This window comes from Rhinatrema bivittatum, chromosome 6, assembly GCF_901001135.1.
Source record: "Rhinatrema bivittatum chromosome 6, aRhiBiv1.1, whole genome shotgun sequence".
Taxonomy (NCBI): Eukaryota; Metazoa; Chordata; class Amphibia; order Gymnophiona; family Rhinatrematidae; genus Rhinatrema; species Rhinatrema bivittatum.
The window spans coordinates 320,627,334-320,647,366 of record NC_042620.1 but is presented as its reverse complement, the minus strand read 5'-3'; the positions used below and the strand labels follow the sequence as shown (position 1 = coordinate 320,647,366).

The window sequence follows — 20,033 nt, the reverse complement described above, 5'->3', positions numbered from 1 at the left end:
AGTTATTGGTGGCTCCCCCGGATCATTTTGCATAGTTCTCACTTAGCCTCGCCGGCCCCCCTTCAATGTAGTGTTCTCATAGTATCCATAATAAAAATATGGCACTGGTATTGTAAACTCACCAAAGCTGATTATTGCATATCGCATTTCCTTCCCTTTCTTGGAAATGTGGATTTTGGGCTGGGCTCTTGTACTCGACCTTTTCGGGAATGGACACATAAGGGCATATGCTTAAACATGTTCTAACTGATGAGGGTTCCATTTTGCCCTTTGCTGCACTATGTACCAAATTTGACATCCCATCCCATCCTCTCCTCTCAGTGGAAACACTGAGAGGAGAGGATCACCTTGCTGGTGGCTGAAAGGAATCAGTAAGTTTTTGCTTGGGACATTGACATTGACTTTTTTAAAAGTATTGGGGCAAAGTTAACTATTTGGGAATATTATTTAGTGTGTTTGTGTGTTTGTGCCTTTAATAGTCAGGCAGTGAATAAACAAGTTAGACTGTTTGCATTTTTAAATAGTCATTCAATAAGGTAGCAGTAGGTAGGCAGTGAATACACAAGTTAGACTGTTTGTATTTTTAGTCAGTCAATAAGGTAGCAGTAGGTTGACAGTGAATAAACAAGTTAGACTGTTTGTATTTAGTCAGTCAATAAGGTAGCAGTAGGTAGTGTGTTTATTTTTTAAAAGTCTGCCTGACTATTAAAGTGTCCTCCAGACTTTTAAAGAGCTAAAGTGTTTTATTTAATAATAACTGAGTGCATTGTATTGAAAAACAAAAAAAAAAAACCACAAAAAAAAAAACCCCACAAAAAAGTAGCCAGAAGCTAGAAATAAGCTAGGAGCAGTATATACCAAAGTAAAAAAGTTGAATAGTTCAGCTCAGTTACTCACCTTGGAAAGGTGTTGAGGTTGTGTGATTAGGTTTGAATAGGGAACAACATTTGTTAATCAAGGGAGCTGTGAGTCACTCAGGCTGACTAACTAAAGTTAGACTGTTTGTAATTCCCAACCAACCCACCCACCCCAAGCTCATCCCTTAATTTATAGGCAGGTGCCACTTGCACAAAAAAAAACAAACCATCAACAAAAACTTTATTGAGAATTCGATCAGACCCCAGTAGGCCACTACCAGACATATAGTGAATTCACTAATACATTTAAAGGAACTTAGACACATTCCTACTCCCATAGCAACCTAAAACTTAACTAGGAACTGATCAAAATTGAGATGAAGGCAGCAGTCCAGCAGCAAGAGGGGGGCTTCCCAGTCTTATGCATCGAGTGTCACATGTATGATTTTTTACCCACCGGTGAGAAGTTGTACATGTGCATGCGATGCAAAGAGCTCCTGGCTCTCAGAGAACGAGTCCGATCTCTGGAGGCTAGAGTGGCAGACCTGGAGGAGCTGAGGGAGACAGAGAGGTATATAGATGAGACCTTCAGGGACATAGTAGTCCAGTCCCAACTTCAGACTGGCAGCCCTGGTGCTGCCTTGGAGGAAGAAGGTCTCATAATGGGAGAGCACCAACCAGGTGTAGCAGGAAAGGATCCTGTAGCAAGGACCTGCTCTCTAGGTGATGCATTGTCCTTTCGCACTGAGGATATCTCCCCAAGGCCTACTGCCCAGGAGGGAAGGGTTAGGTCGGCCGTCATAGTTGGTGATTCGATTATTAGGAATGTAGATAGCTGGGTGGCGGGTGGGCGTGAGGATCGCCTGGTAACATGCCTACCTGGTGCGAAGGTGGCGGACCTCACGCGTCACCTAGATAGGATTTTAGACAGTGCTGGGGAGGAGCCGGCTGTCGTGGTACACGTGGGCACCAACGACAAAAAAATGGGACAAAAAAATGTGTTGCAGTTTTCACTAGGGTTGCACGGAGTTTAAAAATAATACAACAGGTGGAGGAGGATTGGTTGATGATTATACATGGAAATCTGGCAGACCTTGTGTTGGGCTGAAAAATCTATATATGAAACCCTTCCTCTACTTGTCTAAAAATTTTTGTGTTTTAGTAAATCAGGCAGCTTGCAAGTGTTTCACCACACATTGCGGTTGTCCTTTCAAAAAAAAATTTTTTTCTCAATGGTCATTCAGACAAAGACTTGGCTGCGAGCAGAGAATTGTTATTAATAATTTAGTAATTCTTCAAAATTTAAAATTTACTGGGGTGTCTCTTATATATCTTGATTATCATATACTAATTCCCCAGAACATTTTGGTGCCGTTTTGAAATTCTTAGCAGTAAATGATGACATAGACTTAATTGGCATCTCAGAGACATGGTGGAAAGAGGATAACCAATGGGACAGTGCTATACCGGGGTACAAATTATATCGCAATGACAGAGAGGAGCAGTCGGGAGGAGGTGTGGCGCTTTATGTCCGGGATGGCATAGAGTCCAACAGGATAAACATCCTGCATGAGACTAAATACAAAATTGAATCTTTAGGGGTAGAAATCCCTTGTGTATCAGGGAAGACTATAGTGATAGGGGTATACTACCGTCCACCTGGTCAAGATGGTGAGATGGACAGTGAAATGCTAAGAGAAATTAGGGAAGCTAACCAAATTGGTAGTGCAGTAATAATGGGAGACTTCAATTACCCCAATATAGACTGGGTAAATGTATCATCGGGTCACGCTAGAGAGATAACGTTCCTGGATGGAATAAATGATAGCTTTATGGAACAATTGGTTCAGGAACCGACGAGAGAGGGAGCAATTTTAGATCTAATTCTCAGTGGAGCACAGGACTTGGTGAGAGAGGTAACGGTGGTGGGGCCGCTTGGCAATAGTGATCATAATATGATCAAATTTGATTTAATGACTGGAAAAGGAACAGTGTGCAAATCCAAGGCTCTCGTGCTAAACTTTCAAAAGGGAAACTTTGATAAAATGAGAAAAATTGTTAGAGAAAAACTGAAAGGAGCAGCTACAAAAGTAAAAAATGTCCAAGAGGCGTGGTCATTGTTAAAAAATACCATTCTAGAAGCACAGTCCAGATGTATTCCACACATTAAGAAAGGTGGAAAGAAGGCAAAACGATTACCGGCATGGTTAAAAGGGGAGGTGAAAGAAGCTATTTTAGCCAAAAGATCTTCATTCAAAAATTGGAAGAAGGATCCAACAGAAGAAAATAGGATAAAGCATAAACATTGGCAAGTTAAATGTAAGACATTGATAAGACAGGCTAAGAGAGAATTTGAAAAGAAGTTGGCTGTAGAGGCAAAAACTCACAGTAAAAACCTTTTAAAATATATCCGAAGCAGAAAGCCTGTGAGGGAGTCAGTTGGACCGTTAGATGATCGAGGGGTTAAAGGGGCACTTAGAGAAGATAAGGCCATCGCGGAAAGATTAAATGATTTCTTTGCTTCGGTGTTTACTGAAGAGAATGTTGGGGAGGTACCCGTAATGGAGAAGGTTTTCATGGGTAATGATTCAGATGGACTGAATCAAATCACGGTGAACCTAGAAGATGTGGTAGGCCTGATTGACAAACTGAAGAGTAGTAAATCACCTGGACCGGATGGTATACACCCCAGAGTTCTGAAGGAACTAAAAAATGAAATTTCAGACCTATTAGTAAAAATTTGTAACTTATCATTAAAATCATCCATTGTACCTGAAGACTGGAGGATAGCAAATGTAACCCCAATATTTAAAAAGGGCTCCAGGGGCGATCCGGGAAACTACAGACTGGTTAGCCTGACTTCAGTGCCAGGAAAAATAGTGGAAAGTGTTCTAAACATCAAAGTGTTCTAAACATCAAAAAAAAAAGACATGGTTTAATGGAACAAAGTCAGCATGGCTTTACCCAGGGCAAGTCTTGCCTCACAAATCTGCTTCACTTTTTTGAAGGAGTTAATAAACATGTGGATAAAGGTGAACCGGTAGATATAGTATACTTGGATTTTCAGAAGGCGTTTGACAAAGTTCCTCATGAGAGGCTTCTAGGAAAAGTAAAAAGTCATGGGATAGGTGGCGATGTCCTTTCGTGGATTGCAAACTGGCTAAAAGACAGGAAACAGAGAGTAGGATTAAATGGGCAATTTTCTCAGTGGAAGGGAGTGGACAGTGGAGTGCCTCGGGGATCTGTATTGGGACCCTTACTGTTCAATATATTTATAAATGATCTGGAAAGAAATACGACGAGTGAGATAATCAAATTTGCAGATGACACAAAATTGTTCAGAGTAGTTAAATCACAAGCAGATTGTGATAAATTGCAGGAAGACCTTGTGAGACTGGAAAATTGGGCATCCAAATGGCAGATGAAATTTAATGTGGATAAGTGCAAGGTGATGCATATAGGGAAAAATAACCCATGCTATAATTACACGATGTTGGGTTCCATATTAGGTGCTACAACCCAAGAAAGAGATCTAGGTGTCATAGTGGATAACACATTGAAACCGTCGGTTCAGTGTGCTGCGGCAGTCAAAAAAGCAAACAGAATGTTGGGAATTATTAGAAAAGGAATGATGAATAAAACGGAAAATGTCATAATGCCTCTGTATCGCTCCATGGTGAGACCGCACCTTGAATACTGTGTACAATTCTGGTCGCAGCATCTCAAAAAAGATATAATTGCGATGGAGAAGGTACAGAGAAGGGCTACCAAAATGATAAGGGGAATGGAACAACTCCCCTATGAGGAAAGACTAAAGAGGTTAGGACTTTTCAACTTGGAGAAGAGACGACTGAGGGGGGATATGATAGAGGTGTTTAAAATCATGAGAGGTCTAGAACGGGTAGATGTGAATCGGTTATTTACTCTTTCGGATAGTAGAAAGACTAGGGGACACTCCATGAAGTTAGCATGGGGCACATTTAAAACTAATCGGAGAAAGTTCTTTTTTACTCAACGCACAATTAAACTCTGGAATTTGTTGCCAGAGAATGTGGTTCATGCAGTTAGTATAGCTGTGTTTAAAAAAGGATTGGATAAGTTCTTGGAGGAGAAGTCCATTACCTGCTATTAAGTTCACTTAGAGAATAGCCACTGCCATTAGCAATGGTTACATGGAATAGACTTAGTTTTTGGGTACTTGCCAGGTTCTTATGGCCTGGATTGGCCACTGTTGGAAACAGGATGCTGGGCTTGATGGACCCTTGGTCTGACCCAGTATGGCATTTTCTTATGTTCTTATGTTCTTAAGGTTTTTGCATATCTTCAGCTGCTCCATTACCTTAGCTCCTTGGATCTGGCTGCCCTGCAAGGGGATTAATGCGAAATCCAGTTGGATTCGTTTGAAGACGAACTGGAGGTACACTCCATTTTCTTTTGGTATAAATCCTTGAGGATCTATAGTCGGGAATCGGGTTATGAGAATGTAGCGCAGAGCTGGAACTGGGAGTTGAGTGCAGTTTTAACAGGGGAGTTTTTATTCTACTGTCTTTCCAGGGCATGGAAGATTACTATCGCTGTTCCACTGTGGGAGACTCTGTTTAAATTTTTACTCTAAGCGTTTTGCTCTCAGTCTCAAGCGTTCAAATGTGCCTTAGTGCCCTTTGATCCTTGCTTGAAATGTCAGCAGGCACCTGAGACATTGGGACATAACTTCTGGGGTTGTATGCATATTCATACAAATTGGAGGGCAGTGTGGGCATTTGTGTCTAACGTTACGAATGTCACATTAACTTGGAATGTTACAGTGTTTCCCTTTGATTTATGCTCCTCTATTTTCCCCAATGGCTACACTAAACTGTGGTGCCAGAAGGTACTCTTACTAGCCAAGAAATGTATTTACAGGTTATCTTAATTTCTTTCTAGCTTCCTTGAGTGCTTTGTTATTGGAGGTGGGAGGGGGAAGGCAGGATTGAGTGGGGGGTTTCAGTCTGTTTGTTTGCTTTGGTACGTATTTGCTGCTGGGGTGTTGCAGAGCACCCACACCCTGGCTATTGTTTATGTTGTTAACATTTTGTAATAAAAAGATTAAACATTAAAAACAATTGTAAGCCATATAAAAGCACTAATAAACTTAACTTAGAGTTCTTGCAATTTTTAGACTTTGAATCCTGGCATCCTCCGATGCTGTAAACATTTCTCCCACTCAGGGCTGTGTCAGGAAAAAATTCACAAAGCAATACTTGGTATCTTAAAAAGAAACAATAAACAGTTGAATTATGTCAAAACATAAGAGCATTGCTTCTGTAATACCACTTACCAATTTGTGCTTGCACTTAAATGCTCACCTTACTTGTTATGAATAAAATGCATGTCTTAGAAAATGGCTGTGGAGGCAACACTTTCTTCCAGCTATTTAATAATTGAATAACCAATCAGAACGAAGTTAAATAAATTTTCATTGTATCTTGAAAATGTATAGAAAATCTATTAAAAAAAAAATGTCCCCACTCAATGCTGCTACTGAAACCCACTGGTTGTAAACATCATAATCGAAGGATCCATCATTTTTTTTTTATTTTAACAATTGTCACAATCATCTCCCCGAGGATGAGAAGGTATCTATCACAAAACACCTGAAATCTAAAAATTCATGAGATGTCTCAGCAGAATGCACCACCAGTGATGCTTCAAGCCATTTGTGTTTTAAACAGCTTTTATGTTCAGAGATAAGCATTTTAAGACTTCTTTTTGGTCTTCCCCATGTATATTTTAGTGCATGGGCATACTCTGGAATTTGTTGCCAGAGGATGTGATGAAAGATGCTAATGTAGCTGCATTTAAAAAAGGTTTGGACAAGTTCCTGGAGGAAAAGTCCATAAACCATTATTAAGATAGATCTGCAGAAATCCACTGCTTATTCTGGGGTTAAGCAGCTTGGAATCTGTCTACCCCCCCGTGTCCTGGCTTGGCCACTGTTGGAAACAGGATACTGGGCTTGATGGACCTTTGACTGACCCGGTATGGCAAGTCTCATGTACAAGTCAGATGACTTAATTTAATACATTTTTCAAGTCTATAGATTCTAAGGTGAATATTCAGGACAGTCTACTGCAGAACTCTGTTTCTCACTTGGCTGCCCTAGTGGATTAAAGATACTCATTGCAGGACCAAACTGTTTCTTTAATTAAGATAGGGAGAGTCTTTTCCAAAAGCATTTCCATGCACACAAAAGTGTTTTGCCCTCAGAAGTTGTTTTCTTTTTAATTGCCCCCTTGATATGCAGGTATACATACACACGTGTGTGCTGCTCGTGCATAAGTTTATCTTCAATTGAGAGGAGGCATTCCTAGAGGAGGAGATGAAGAGGGATTTGCACTTCTGTGCAGACTTGGATTTTAAAAAGCATCCATGTAAATCTTCCTGAAAAATTCCTGCATACATTTCAGCAGGTGTAATAAGTTTTACAGAATGGAGAGTTTTAAATTCTTTTAACCTGGACAAAGCCTTTGTGTTTCCTACAGAGTGGACATGGGAAGGACTTTAAAATGAACTCCCTTGGCCTGAAAATTGTCCTCTTCTGAGCAGCTGCATCTAGCAGCCAAGTTTCAAGAGGCAGCTGGATTTAGTTGCAGGAGAAGAGGGGCATTTCTGGGGGCAAGGAGTGGACAGAGGAGGGCAGGTATGCATGGGGATTTGATTTTCAAATCTGTGTGCACTTTCCCACATGGACCCTGCCTGTAGTTAAAGCAAAGTGCCTATGTACCCACATGCCTTGCTGAAGCAAATTTTCAAGGAGAAACTGCTAGCATAATTTCCTTTTGAAAATTAGCTTGAACCACCTGCGCTGCTGAAAATTTACACCTGAGCTTGCAGAAGTGTTTAGCCTTCCTTTAAAACAGTTCTGTGATTTATTTTTAGATGCTTTGTTAATTGAATTAATTTTTTTAAGGGTGCCACAGAAGCCAACCGTATATCACAGATGTAAAAGTGAAAGGATTCATCCAGTGGATTCAAACTCAAAGTAAAGATGAACTAGAAACACGATCTGTCATTGGGGGATATTATCCCTTTCCACCGTCTCCACCTACTTTTCAACAGTACTGTAAAGACAGCAAAGGTGAGCGTTGCAATTAAATGTGCTATCGTAGCAACCTGATCCAAACCTGGCATGGGCTATAGCGTTCTTCTATTAGTTCTGGGTCTTATATGTAAAAATATAAATGTTCTCTGGATAGTCTTCCAAAATCACATGTGGATAAATCAAACTATAATATGAGATTTACTAATACTATATCATACAGAATGCTAATGCACTAAAAGGGCTGCTCTAAGTAAAACATTTTAGCACAGCTGCCATTCTCTGGATGTACCTGTGTACTAATTTCGCCCCAAATTAAAGGGCCTTTATGCCTGGGAAATCCACTGCTCCCAACCTTGGCATGATAGCCAGCTCCAACCCTTCTTATCCCTCATACACACAGACACTGACCCCTCCCTATCACTGATGAACTATCTTGCCTGCTATGCTCCCCAACTAGAACTACAAGTCCATTAATGCAAGTAAAACTAGAACTGAATAAGCTTAATCAGTAAATGTAGAGTCCGTTGGCAAACCTATTATATGGCCATTTTTGTCAGATCCCAGTTTATGTGGTTGCATAGATGCCTCTTTTGTGAAGGCAAAATGAATCAGCATGTCACACTGATGGATGACATCAGAAACACATTTCCAGAGCCTTCTGAGAATAACCCAAGAGTTCCCCTGGCATGTGTGGCAGATTCCACATCCTAGCAGCCACATAGCATGCTTTAGTTCACTGTTTTCCACTGCTACCAATGGATTCATTGAGGTTGATAGTCAAACGGGTTTGTTTGGGACTTAACCAGACAAACCCCAGGTAGGATAGGAGAGATTGGCATATTATAGGATTTCTTTTGTAAATGATTGATTATGGCTTGTAATTGTTTTGTTGTGTGATGATTATATTTTATTATTGTTCATCTTATTTATTTGATTTATATTCTACTTTTTGGCACTTCAAAGTGGATTATATTCAGGTACTGTAGGTATTTCCTTATCCCCAGAGGGCTTACAATCTGGTTGTACCTGAGGTAACGGAGGGCAGAGTGATTTGCCCAAGGTCACAAGACGTGGCAGCAGGATTTGAATCCTGGTTTCCCTGGTTTGTAACCCGCTACTCTAACCACCAGGCTACTCCTCCACTCTTTAGTGAATTTGTTTGCCACTTCAGACTTATGGCACAAAGACAGGATATCAAATATAAATAAATAGTATAAATTAATTGCATCAGTAGCATGGGATCTTCTTGGAGGTTGGGTAATTGCCAGGTTCTTGTGGCCTAAGTTGGCCTCTGTTGGAAACAGGATGCTGGGATTGATGGACCCAGACCACCCCCGCAGGAACACCAAAAAGTCAGAGCAGAAGGAGTAAAATCTATCTCCTTCTGCTAACTTACAGGTCAATACAGTAAAGTGCGGCCGCGGTTACCCTGCTTCTAACCCTTTTAACCCATCCTTACCGCCTCTTTAAATCAACGGGTAACCCCTTCCGCCCGCGGCATGTATATGAGATGTAAACGATCGGATTAGCTATTCCCTCCCATACAGTAACCCGCGCCCCGATTATCGCTTTTTAAACCTGCAGTTTTGCCGCGCGTTTAACCTGCTAACTTACCGCCTACCCTTACCCCTGCGTTAGAGGCAGGGGTAAGGGTAGGCGGCAACTTTCCCCCAGCCCTCGCTCACCTGCCCTGGCCGCTTCCATGGCTGCCGGTCTCCGGGGCAGCCCAGTCCTCTCTACCCTCCTCCCGAAGCAACGAAAAGCGAAAAAGGAGAAAAGCGAAACATGTGAAGTGTAACTTACTTTTCTTGCAGCCCTCCTCCGGAGACGCGCCCCGCGGCTCCCCTGCCTCCCGGGGGCAGCCGGCGGCGAAAGCGGCCCCGCCGGCGAAGGTGGATGCTTGCACGGGCGCTCAAGGCAGTGCATTAGCGAAAGCCGATGTCACATGCCGTGATTCCAAACGTAGTGACATCACGCCTTGAGCGGCCAAATTGCACGCACAGGCTGAATGCACGCAGGAGAAGTGGCCGCAGCGCAGTAAAGGATTCTCCCGGGAGCGATCGTGTCAGAGGGCCCGTGCAGGCATCCATCTTCGCCAGGGTCACCGCCGGCTGCCCCCGGGAGGCAGGGAGCAGCCCCCGGGAGGCAGGGGAGCCGCGGTGCGCGTCTCCGGAGGAGGGCTGCAAGAAAAGTAAGTTACACTTCACATGTCGTTTCGCTTTTCTCCTTTTTCGCTTTTCGTTGCTTCGGGAGGAGGGTAGAGAGGACTGGCCATCCCGAGCGTGGGAGAACCGTCCACTTCCTGGTACCTGTCATTTCAAATGTCATTTGAAATGACAGGTACCAGCGCACCCAGGTTACTGTATAGGCGCTGTATAGCGCTGTATACAGTAAAATGGATAGCGCGGGCCTAACGCTTCACGGACGCTTCTTGGACGCGGCTTGCATTTGCATGCCATTTTAATACAGTATCGAGCGGTAGGTGAGCCGGACTGTGCGTGCGGCAAACGCAGGTGCGCCCGGCACTAACGCACCTCTTCCTACCGCTCCTTACTGTATCGGCTCGTTAATATATAAGTACCAAGAGCTATCATAGCTAATTTATTCACTTCACTCCTTCACTGTCTTGCCCTTCACTGAAAGCTGAAAGGCCATTTCCCATTCAGAACCTAGCAGTGGTTGAGATTTAGATGGACATGAAAAGTGTATTCATTATTACCACAAGAGATAGATAACCAAGATTCTGAATATTATTTGCTAACATTGTAAAAAAAAATATTAGAGGTGTCCAAGACCAGTATATATATACTTTCCATTTTTTTTCTAATCAAAGTGTTTGCCTATCTGTCTTGCATAATATATTGAGGTGAAACTGTACAAGGGTGAAAACTGCTCTAAAATTCAAAATGAAAAAAATGGGAGGCAAGAAAAAAATCTCTAAAAATCATATAGCTGTTGAAGAGTTGTATCCCTTTGTGGTGCCACTGCTTTCATTGCATTTTTTTACAGTTGAATCCGTTCTGATTACTACACGTGAACTTAAGAAGGAGATTGAAACCCTACATTATAGGGAGCATAAGCGTGTTGCTATTCAGGGGATAATTGCTGCAGTAACATACGTCAGCTGCAGTAGGGTGACTGACGATGCCTCTGGATCAGGACCAGTTCAGGTACAGTGTTTAATTTTGCAGTTTGCATGCCTAGCTCTCATTCCCCACACCCAGCATCCAATTCAGACTCCATGCTCACGGATTGGATTTGCCAAGTTTACATTTTTTTAAAGAAAACATTTTCAGTATAAGGATTAGATTAAAATTAATAATTTTAAGATCTGTGATCCAATTTTATGAGTTAACCATTGGTATGAATGCACCCAGTCCCATTTTTTTTCCTGTTTTCTTATTGTGTAGATTAAATAGTGAAAATTTGGAAATGGCTTCTGGCAGATATTATTAATCCAATTTTTGACCTATTTTCACAAATGGCAATCTCTAATGGTAGCTGACCATAAAAACAAAGCTATAACTGCAACCCGACCTATCCCGTCCGTTATCTTATCACCACAACCGCGCACACACATATACCTAATTATGTCCTTGCACTAGTAATGGAAAGTATGAGAGATGGATCTGTACTAAAGAATGGATAAAAGTGACTTAAATTTCTATCACTGAATATGTAGGCATGAAGATAAAAAAAAAAAAAAGTAGAGCAGTGGTTTCCAACCTGGGGTCTGTGAGATTATCCCAGGGTGTCCTCCAGAAGGGATGCCAGAAAGTTTAGCCAGAGAGAAAATGAGTTGGCTGCTTCTACCTGTGACTAGTAGAGCTGCTTCCATAGTCCAGGAGAGTGAGGGCGGGGGCCTATTATGACCCCAAAAACTTCATCTCACATTGCTTTAGACTAGGAGGAGGAGGGACAGAGAAGGGGGCCATTCACACCCATGAGAAGCCTCAAATTGCATTGTGCATGATTAGTGGAGGTGGAAAAGAAGGGACTGACTGTAATCCCCATTGCTGCACTCCCTGAAGATGTGGAGAAGAGAAGGGCCAATTGTGGCTGTCAGAATCATTTCAGCTTCTGCTGCATGATGAGGAAAGCTAGGTTATCACAGCGGTGAGAAGCATTTCCCACGACTGTCACAAGCTCTGCCACTGGCCTGACGCAGAGGAGAGCTGCACCAACAAAGTGAGTAGAACGGCTCCCAGGAAGAAAGGAGGAAATGGTGCTAGCGTTGGCAGTATGTGGGCAAAGACAGGGAAAAAGGATTGAGATAGGAATGAAGACATGGAGGATGAGGGGGACAGGAATATTTGATTGAGCTGGTTAAAGGGAGTAAGAGTGGATTGCAGGCTATCAGAGGAGAGGAGGAGAGGACCCCCCCCCCCCCCCCAGGAATCATGCTGGATAGAAGTAGAGAGAAAGGGAGAGAGAGAGGATCACAGAAGAAGGGAAAGATTACCGTCAAAGATCAAGGAGGAGGGAGGACGAGTCAACAGCCAGGTTTGGATTTGACATTAAACACAAAGGGGTAGATTTTAAAAGCCCTGCACGCGTAAATCCTGCCGAATTTACGCGCGCCTATTTTGCATCGGCCGCTGGCGCGCGCAAATCCCAGGGCTTTGCTTGGGGGGCGTGGTGGCGGTCCGGGGGCGTGTCCGGGAGCGTGGGGCGGGGCCAGAGGCGTGGGGGCGGTCCGGGGGGAGGTAGAGTGCTCCGGCACAGCGGCCTGTGCCGGGGCAGGGAGCTGGCGAGGCGCGCAAGTTATGCCTGCCAGAGGCAGGCGTAACTCAACGAAATAAGGTAGGGGAGGGGGATTTAGTTAGGGCTGGGGGGTGGGTTAGATAGGGAAAGGAAGGGGAAAGGTGGGGGAGGACAAAAAAAAAATTCCCGCCGAGGCAGGCTGCGCGGCTCGGCGCATGCAGGCTGCCGATTATGCGCAGCCTTTCGCGCGCCGACCCTGGATTTTAAAAGATACACGCGGCTACGCGCGTATCTTTTAAAATCCGGCGTACTTTAGTTCGCGCGCACGTACTTTTTAAAAATCTGCCCCGAAGTTATTTAGGGGACACACAGATAGACATGGAGCTTCTTCCCTTTGAAATGCAGGCTAGTGTGTAGCTTTTTCTAAAATCTAAATTACTATGTGACTATCATTTTCTGCATGTGTTTTTAAGAATCATAAAAGAAAAGCAGACTAAAAGCAAGTCCTCAAGTAAGTTTCAGTACTTCATTTGTGGGTACACACCTGTTACTCATGTAACAAGGCCGTTTAAAATTGCTGTTTCCCATAGAAATAAAAAGAAAAAAGGAAGAAAAGAAACCTAATACACAGCTTATCTGCAACATAATGTCTCACCTTCCATATACTATGAAACTGAAAGAGCCTAATTCAAAAGAAAACCATGGGAGCAATTTTAATAATAAATTTTACCCTAATATTATTGAAAACATAAGGGTGGTTGGGTTATTTCAATTTAATCACCAGTGTTCTCAGATGTGGGAGTAGTTTCACTTTTTGAATTGAGGAATTTTTCCAACTGGTCTGGTTCCATAAAAATATACTTAGTATTATTTAATGTTAACAAACACTTACAAGGAAATTTTATTAAAATTTGTGCACCTGCTTCAAAACAGATGAAAAGTACGCAGGAGCAAAAGTACTAATTTCCCCCACCAGCCCAAGCTTTCAAAAGGAAACTCCATGGGCGGTTTCCCTTTGAAAATTAGATTGCAGGTCTGTGGACACCAGTGCTGATTTTCTGCCAAGCCATACTAAGTTTTCAGCAAGGAACCTTTTTTGAATTTGCTTCCTTTTTTCCCCCATTGCTGCAAGCTTGGAAGGTGGAATGGCCTCAACCTTCAGTTATGAGGGCAATTTTTTAGTAGCCTTGGAAATTGCCCACTGTACGTATTCAGCTTAGATTATGAATGATTCTGGAGGGCATAGCATTATTTCTTTTGTTATGGCATACAAAAATGAAAGAGAAGTGTCTGGGGGTCATTAAACATTTTGAAGCTGAAAAGGGGTCCATAGTCCTTGAAAAGTTGGGAACCCTTGAAGTAGAGGACGCCATTTTATTGTACTAACAATACAGAGGCTATGAAAGTCTGCACCTTCTTGATCATATTTCACGTTTTGTTGTCTGTGCATCAGACTTTTTTTCCATTCATCAACACACCATGCACCACATCTTTCAGGGCCAATATTTATTTATTTAATTTATTTATTTACAGATGTTTTCATGCCACCTATATCAGAAAAACTATGCTAAGTGTTTTACAACAAAATAAATACAAGGCAAATAATATAAAATCATATTACAAAACATAAAACTGAACAAAAATACATTATATATAAAACACAGGAGCTTAAGTAAAAATCAGCTGAAAGTAAAATGCTTTCAATTGTTTCTTAAAAATCTTGTAATCAGTAACATTTACAAGATTACAGGTGTTTTATTGGGTGACAAAGCATCTGTTATCCAAAACTGAAACCCAACAATTGGATTCCCCTGAGTCAATGCTTGGTGGAAGCACCTTTTGTAGCAGTTATAGCTGTGAGTCTGTTAGTATAGGTCATCAGTTTTGTACACCTAAATTTGTCAGTATGAGGCCATTTTTTTCCCCCAAAACTATTCAAGCTCTGTCAAGTTCCTTGGGGAGCATTGCTGGACAACAGTCTTCAACTCATGCCAAAGATTTTCAATTAGATTGAGGCTATTGTTCCTCAACCCAGATCTATTAATGCAGGGGGAGGAATACCTTCTGCATACATTACATGCATATCTAAATTCTACCGCATGGATGTTTCTCAGCATTCAGACAGGTTAATCCATAACCAGTGGGTTATGCACCTCTACCAGCAGATGAAGGTGGAGCAAAACTGACATCACAGTATATATACCTCTGCTCTGATATCAGCTCTCCCAGTATTCTCTGACTCCAGCAGATGGTGGACATTAATCTCCCTACTGGGGATTGCTTGTTTTAAGAAAAAAGAAAACGAGAAAATAGAAGGATTAATCACACGCTGCTTCTCCTGAGGTGATACCTTATGGTCCCTCCTTCAGTTGAGTTCTCTTGAGGTGACCCCTCCCTCAGTCTGGTAGCCGGTTCCCGGCATGGACTTAGCTGCCAGTAGAGAATCAGCTAAGAGGTTAGTGGGTGCAGGAAGCTGAGCATGGCGGTGAAGGCATTAGCCCTCTCCCCCTGCTGCTGGAAATACTCTGTACTCGACTGGGATGGGCTGAGATCAGGTAAAGAGTTTTTAAGAAAAAAAAAGAGGAAGAAGAGGGAGATTTAGGTATTACTCTCCCCTCTTCTGTTTCTGGTCTCCAAGCGTTTGTGCGCTGATCCGACATGCTTTCCTGTCTCCATGGGAGACTTGCAGAGTCGCGGTAGTTTTGGCAGGTTGAGCGACCCTTTGGGCTAGGCCCTGCTCTCAGGCTTCACTGGGATGGTGCATGGTAGGTCACAATGGTGTTCGCGCGCTTTTTCTGCGCAAGTCACCTGAGTGCCTGATGTCTGTTCACACCTGTGCATCGAGGCTGAACGTTTGTCTGGCTCGCATTGTTGGATGGATATATATATCTTATTTTTTCACTTGCTATTCTAATGTATCAATAGGCTGAAATGTAAATATTGTGCTGTTCAATTTCTCCCCTTCCATCCCAAGTTTATTTTCCTTGTTTTTTGTAACTTTCCCTCTCCCTTTTTCTGATTCACTGTATGTAAAGTTCAAGGTTCTTATTGAAAATATTGTTTTTTACGTTATGCTTTACACTCCTTGTTATTTGTAAACCGGGTTGATGTGATGCCTATCATGAAACTCGGTATAACAAAAACAATAAATAAAATAAATAAATAAAAAAATATATATATATATATTTATATATATATTTATATTTGACCACTGTGAAAAGGAGACTTACCAGATTTAGAATTTCTAATAAGCTTTGCAGGTGTTATGAGTAAAACACATGTATATAGATTTGCATAGTTGACATATGAATATGTACATAGCCATTTTATGGATTGTTCAATTAGGTAGATTAGAGTTAGCAGAACTTTTTTGTTATACATTGTTCATGAGCCAGAATACTGTTACTTATTAACCATTTGTTGTAACAGTATACAAAGCCATTTCATTGTGCTAGTTTCATTGTTAAACTTTTTGTATTGTAACACATTACTGATAAATTTGTATCTCACACCTCACTGATTAAATGACTGTGTTATTTTAGATAGGAAAAGGCACCACTCTTGTCAAATATTTATAGAGGCTCCAAAACAATAATATATACTTATTTCACAAAATTTCAACAGTGACAATATAGTATATTTATCTATATATCCCATCAGAAAAAATTCATATATCTTAAACAATAATATATATTTTTTCACAAAACTTCAATAGTAACAATATAGTATATATATGTCCCGTCAGAAAAGTTCATATATTGTCCATAAAGACTGAGTACACACAGTTTGTGGATTAATCTTGAAGGTACCCGACAGCAGCCGGTGTTTCGCTGCAACTGTGCAGCTTCTTCAGGGGTTAGTGAACCTTTAGAACAAGACACTGAAAAAATATATATAATAATAATAAATGATACTATAGGCGGGTATCATAACAATTTTCAATATAATTAATCAAAAGTCTAGAGGAGCTAACCTCATTATTTTAGATAACAATAATACTACTAAATAAACTACATAAACAAGTGGGTAAACATAAGAATTCTCAATATAATTAATCAAAAGTCTACCTTCAAGATTAATCCACATATCAGCATAGTCCTATCATCTCTAATGAAGTCTCACTTGAACCCTTGGATTTGGTCTCGCTGAAACTCCTCACCTGGAGAATAATCTTGATGGCTGTCACCTCCGCATGCAGAGTAAGTAAGATCCAGGCCTTAGTCCACTTTCCACTCTTATCTCCAATTCTTCCACAATAAAAATGATGCTTTGTGTGCACCCAAAGTTCTTACCAAAAGTGGTATCACCATTCCACTTAAATCAGATCATCTGACTACTGACTTTTTTCCCAAAACCACACAAGAATGAAAGAAACTATTTCCCATGCTTGATTCTAAGCAAGCTCTAGGTTACTATAAAAGGACTCTGTCATTGATAAGGATTTTAGTTACTCAGTTCATACAATCCAAACAGATTAGGTATCCAAATGACAAAACATACACACTCTAAGTGGATCACGACCTGCATCAGGCACTGCTACACTGCACATTCCCTCCACCTCTCAGTGAGGGCACATCAAGTTCTTGCCACAGCAGCATGAATTGCACACTTGAATAATATTTCTATGGAAGCCGCCAGTTGGTCATCTATTCACACCTTCATCTCACATTACTGCCTAGATAAAGCAGCTTCAACTGACAGTTCAGTAGGAGCAGCAATGCTCAATTGCGCCACTAAATCTTAGCATGCTGTCCACGAAGGAGTACAGGTTGCAAATGATGCAAAAAAATAAAAAAAATAAAAAATAAGTGAAGAAAAATCTTTATACTTTCATTGCAATTCTCAGCTTGGGATTCTCCATTGAAGAAGGCTAATTCAGCCTGCTTATTGATGGAAAAAACAAGTTTTGTTTACCATAAACAGTTTTTTTGTAGATAGGATGAATTAGCTATGTGAAATCCACTCTTCCTTCCTGGACAGCAACAACTCGAACTGAATTAGCTAGCTTTATCGACTGAATAGAGTTCTGGAACCTTTGGTCGCATGAGGGCACCCATATGCAGTAAGGGGTAATAGGCCCATCAACATGCGTTTTCGATGCACTATTAGTCATTCCCGCGCGATACAGAAAGCAAAAGGTGCAGCGAAGCCGAGCATTTTACTTCCAGAAATTAACGCCTGCCCAAAGGCAGGCGATAATTTCGACCAGCACCAGGAAAGTGTACAGAAAAGCAGAAAAAACTGCTTTTTCTGTACACCCTCCGACTTAATATCGCTATGATATTAAGTCGGAGGCCCCCAAAAAAAAAAAAATTAAAAATCTGCCCCGCGGGTTGGAAGACAGACGCTCAATTTAGCCGGCGTTCGTTTTCCGAACCAGTGGCTGTCAGTGGGTTCGAGAACCGACGCCAGTAAAATTGAGCATCGGCTGTCAAACCCGCTGATAGCCGCCGCTTCTGTCAAAAAGGAGGCGCTAGGGACACGCTAGTGTCCCTATGCGCCTCCTTTTACCGCGGGCCCTCAGCATATTTTTTGTTTACTGAATCACGCGCCCATGAGAGTGGTCTGGGTGCGCGCCGGGAGAGCGGGCGCTCGCCGGCTCTCCCGAGGGTTTTTCTATATCGGCCCGTTTGCGAGAGAGCTCCACGTCATGCCGCCTGATTACGACACCTATTGAGCATGGCTAATTCATCCTGCTGTCTGTAGAAAACGCCATTTATGGTAAGAAGAGCTTGCTTATCTTGGTGTCAAAATCGATTGCATCTCCTAAATGCTTCTACTTGTTCACTCCCACATGGGCCTGTGTTTTGAAACAGGGAAAACGTTCACTCAAAATCAGTCACTTTCAGCAATCTTACAAAACAGTGGAAACAAGTGCCTTTTAGAACATGCTAGTAAACAATCAATCCCAGTGGCAGTTTTTAATAGGTTCCTGTTTTCAGTGCAAAGTTGTCAATGGCCTCTTGGGTGCCTTCCTGATCAGTCTCCTTTTTGCTTGATCATCCAAGAATGGTCTTAGTTGTAAATAGCAAAACCTTATATAACTGAGGTATTAAAGATGAAAGCCAAAACACAACAACCACAGACATTTAGTGCTCACAACCCCTCAAAATATAGAGACCTTCATATTAGAGAGTTCAGTATACTTGTATAAGAGTATTAACTCTTTCAAGACCTTATGCATTTACTTAAACATAAAGCATGGATCCATATTATAATCATAGGTCTCACAGTGAGCCTATTCATATTTTTAACAAATGAGTATACTGAACTCTAATTTGAAGATCTCTATATTATTATTTTGAGGTTATGTATCCTAATGTTATGGTCTTAGTTGTGCCATTCACTTTTCACATTTTAATAATCATCTTGATTGTGCTCCAAGGGTCACCCTTAGAGACTACTGAGCACTTTATAACTCATGCAGATTCTGGGAGATGGATTCATGTTATGGGGAGCAGGATTCACGTGTGAGGCCCAGGGGATCACAATGAAAGCATTAAAAAAATCAAAATAAATTTTATTTAAGATCCACAGATATTTCAGTTAGACAGAAAAATGCAGCAAAACAGTTAAGATCTGAGGCATGCTTGCGTGGAAGATTGAATGGGAAGCTATAGAGACATATAGAACCAAGGCTGTTTAGAATCTGTTGGTTTCTGCGTGTGCATTGTTTTGTTTTCACAGATGAAGAATTATGACAATGGGATTTTGAAACAAGCAACAAAGTGCATAATTTGTATTAAATGTCAGTATACTTGCTAAATCTGCTAAGAACAGTAAAGTCTCCAAGGGGCCAGTAGTTACATTATTAAGCAAATGTGCAAGTCTATATTTACTAGAGGATACCTTTCTAACATAAGTACAGGAAAAGAAAATTTGTCCATGTCATCTACTAGTGTAGTGACAAGACTAACAGTTCATTTTATATTTTTGACTAGTTCATTTTTTTTGTTTTGGAAGATGAGCTGCATCAGTTTGAGGTGCTTTTAAAACGAATATCAAATATGGATTGCCAGTAAAAAAAATTTTATTATGATGGAGAAAATAGCATGCAATAGCTTAGTATTTTTGAGAATTGCTTGGTATATATTCTTGTAGTTTGCTACATAGAATTAGGGTTTTATCTGGAATTCTGAAGCACAAAAGGATATGTAACTGGCCAGGAGAAGAAAAAGTTCTAAAATTAAAAATGAAGATGAAAAATCATAGCAAAACCATATATTTCCTAGCATGTAGCCAGATGGACTCAGGACCAGTGGGTATTGTGCTCTTCTGCTAGCAGATGGGAGACAGTCATTTTTCAAAGCTGACGTCACTCTAGATATACCCCTGCAGTAACCTCAGCTCTTCAGTATCTCTCCATCTCCTAGCAGATGCGGACACTATCC

At 41.3% G+C, this 20,033-nt stretch overlaps 1 protein-coding gene across 1 annotated transcript in view; it reads left to right on the top strand.

The window, feature by feature from the left end:
- The window catches only part of RADX (RPA1 related single stranded DNA binding protein, X-linked), a 239,279-nt gene that overhangs the window by 87,648 nt on the left and 131,598 nt on the right, over positions 1 to 20,033 (top strand). Inside the window, 2 exon segments of the mRNA XM_029607574.1 lie at positions 7,807 to 7,974; positions 10,948 to 11,108. Of these exon segments, the coding sequence (XP_029463434.1) occupies positions 7,807 to 7,974; positions 10,948 to 11,108 (329 nt within the window).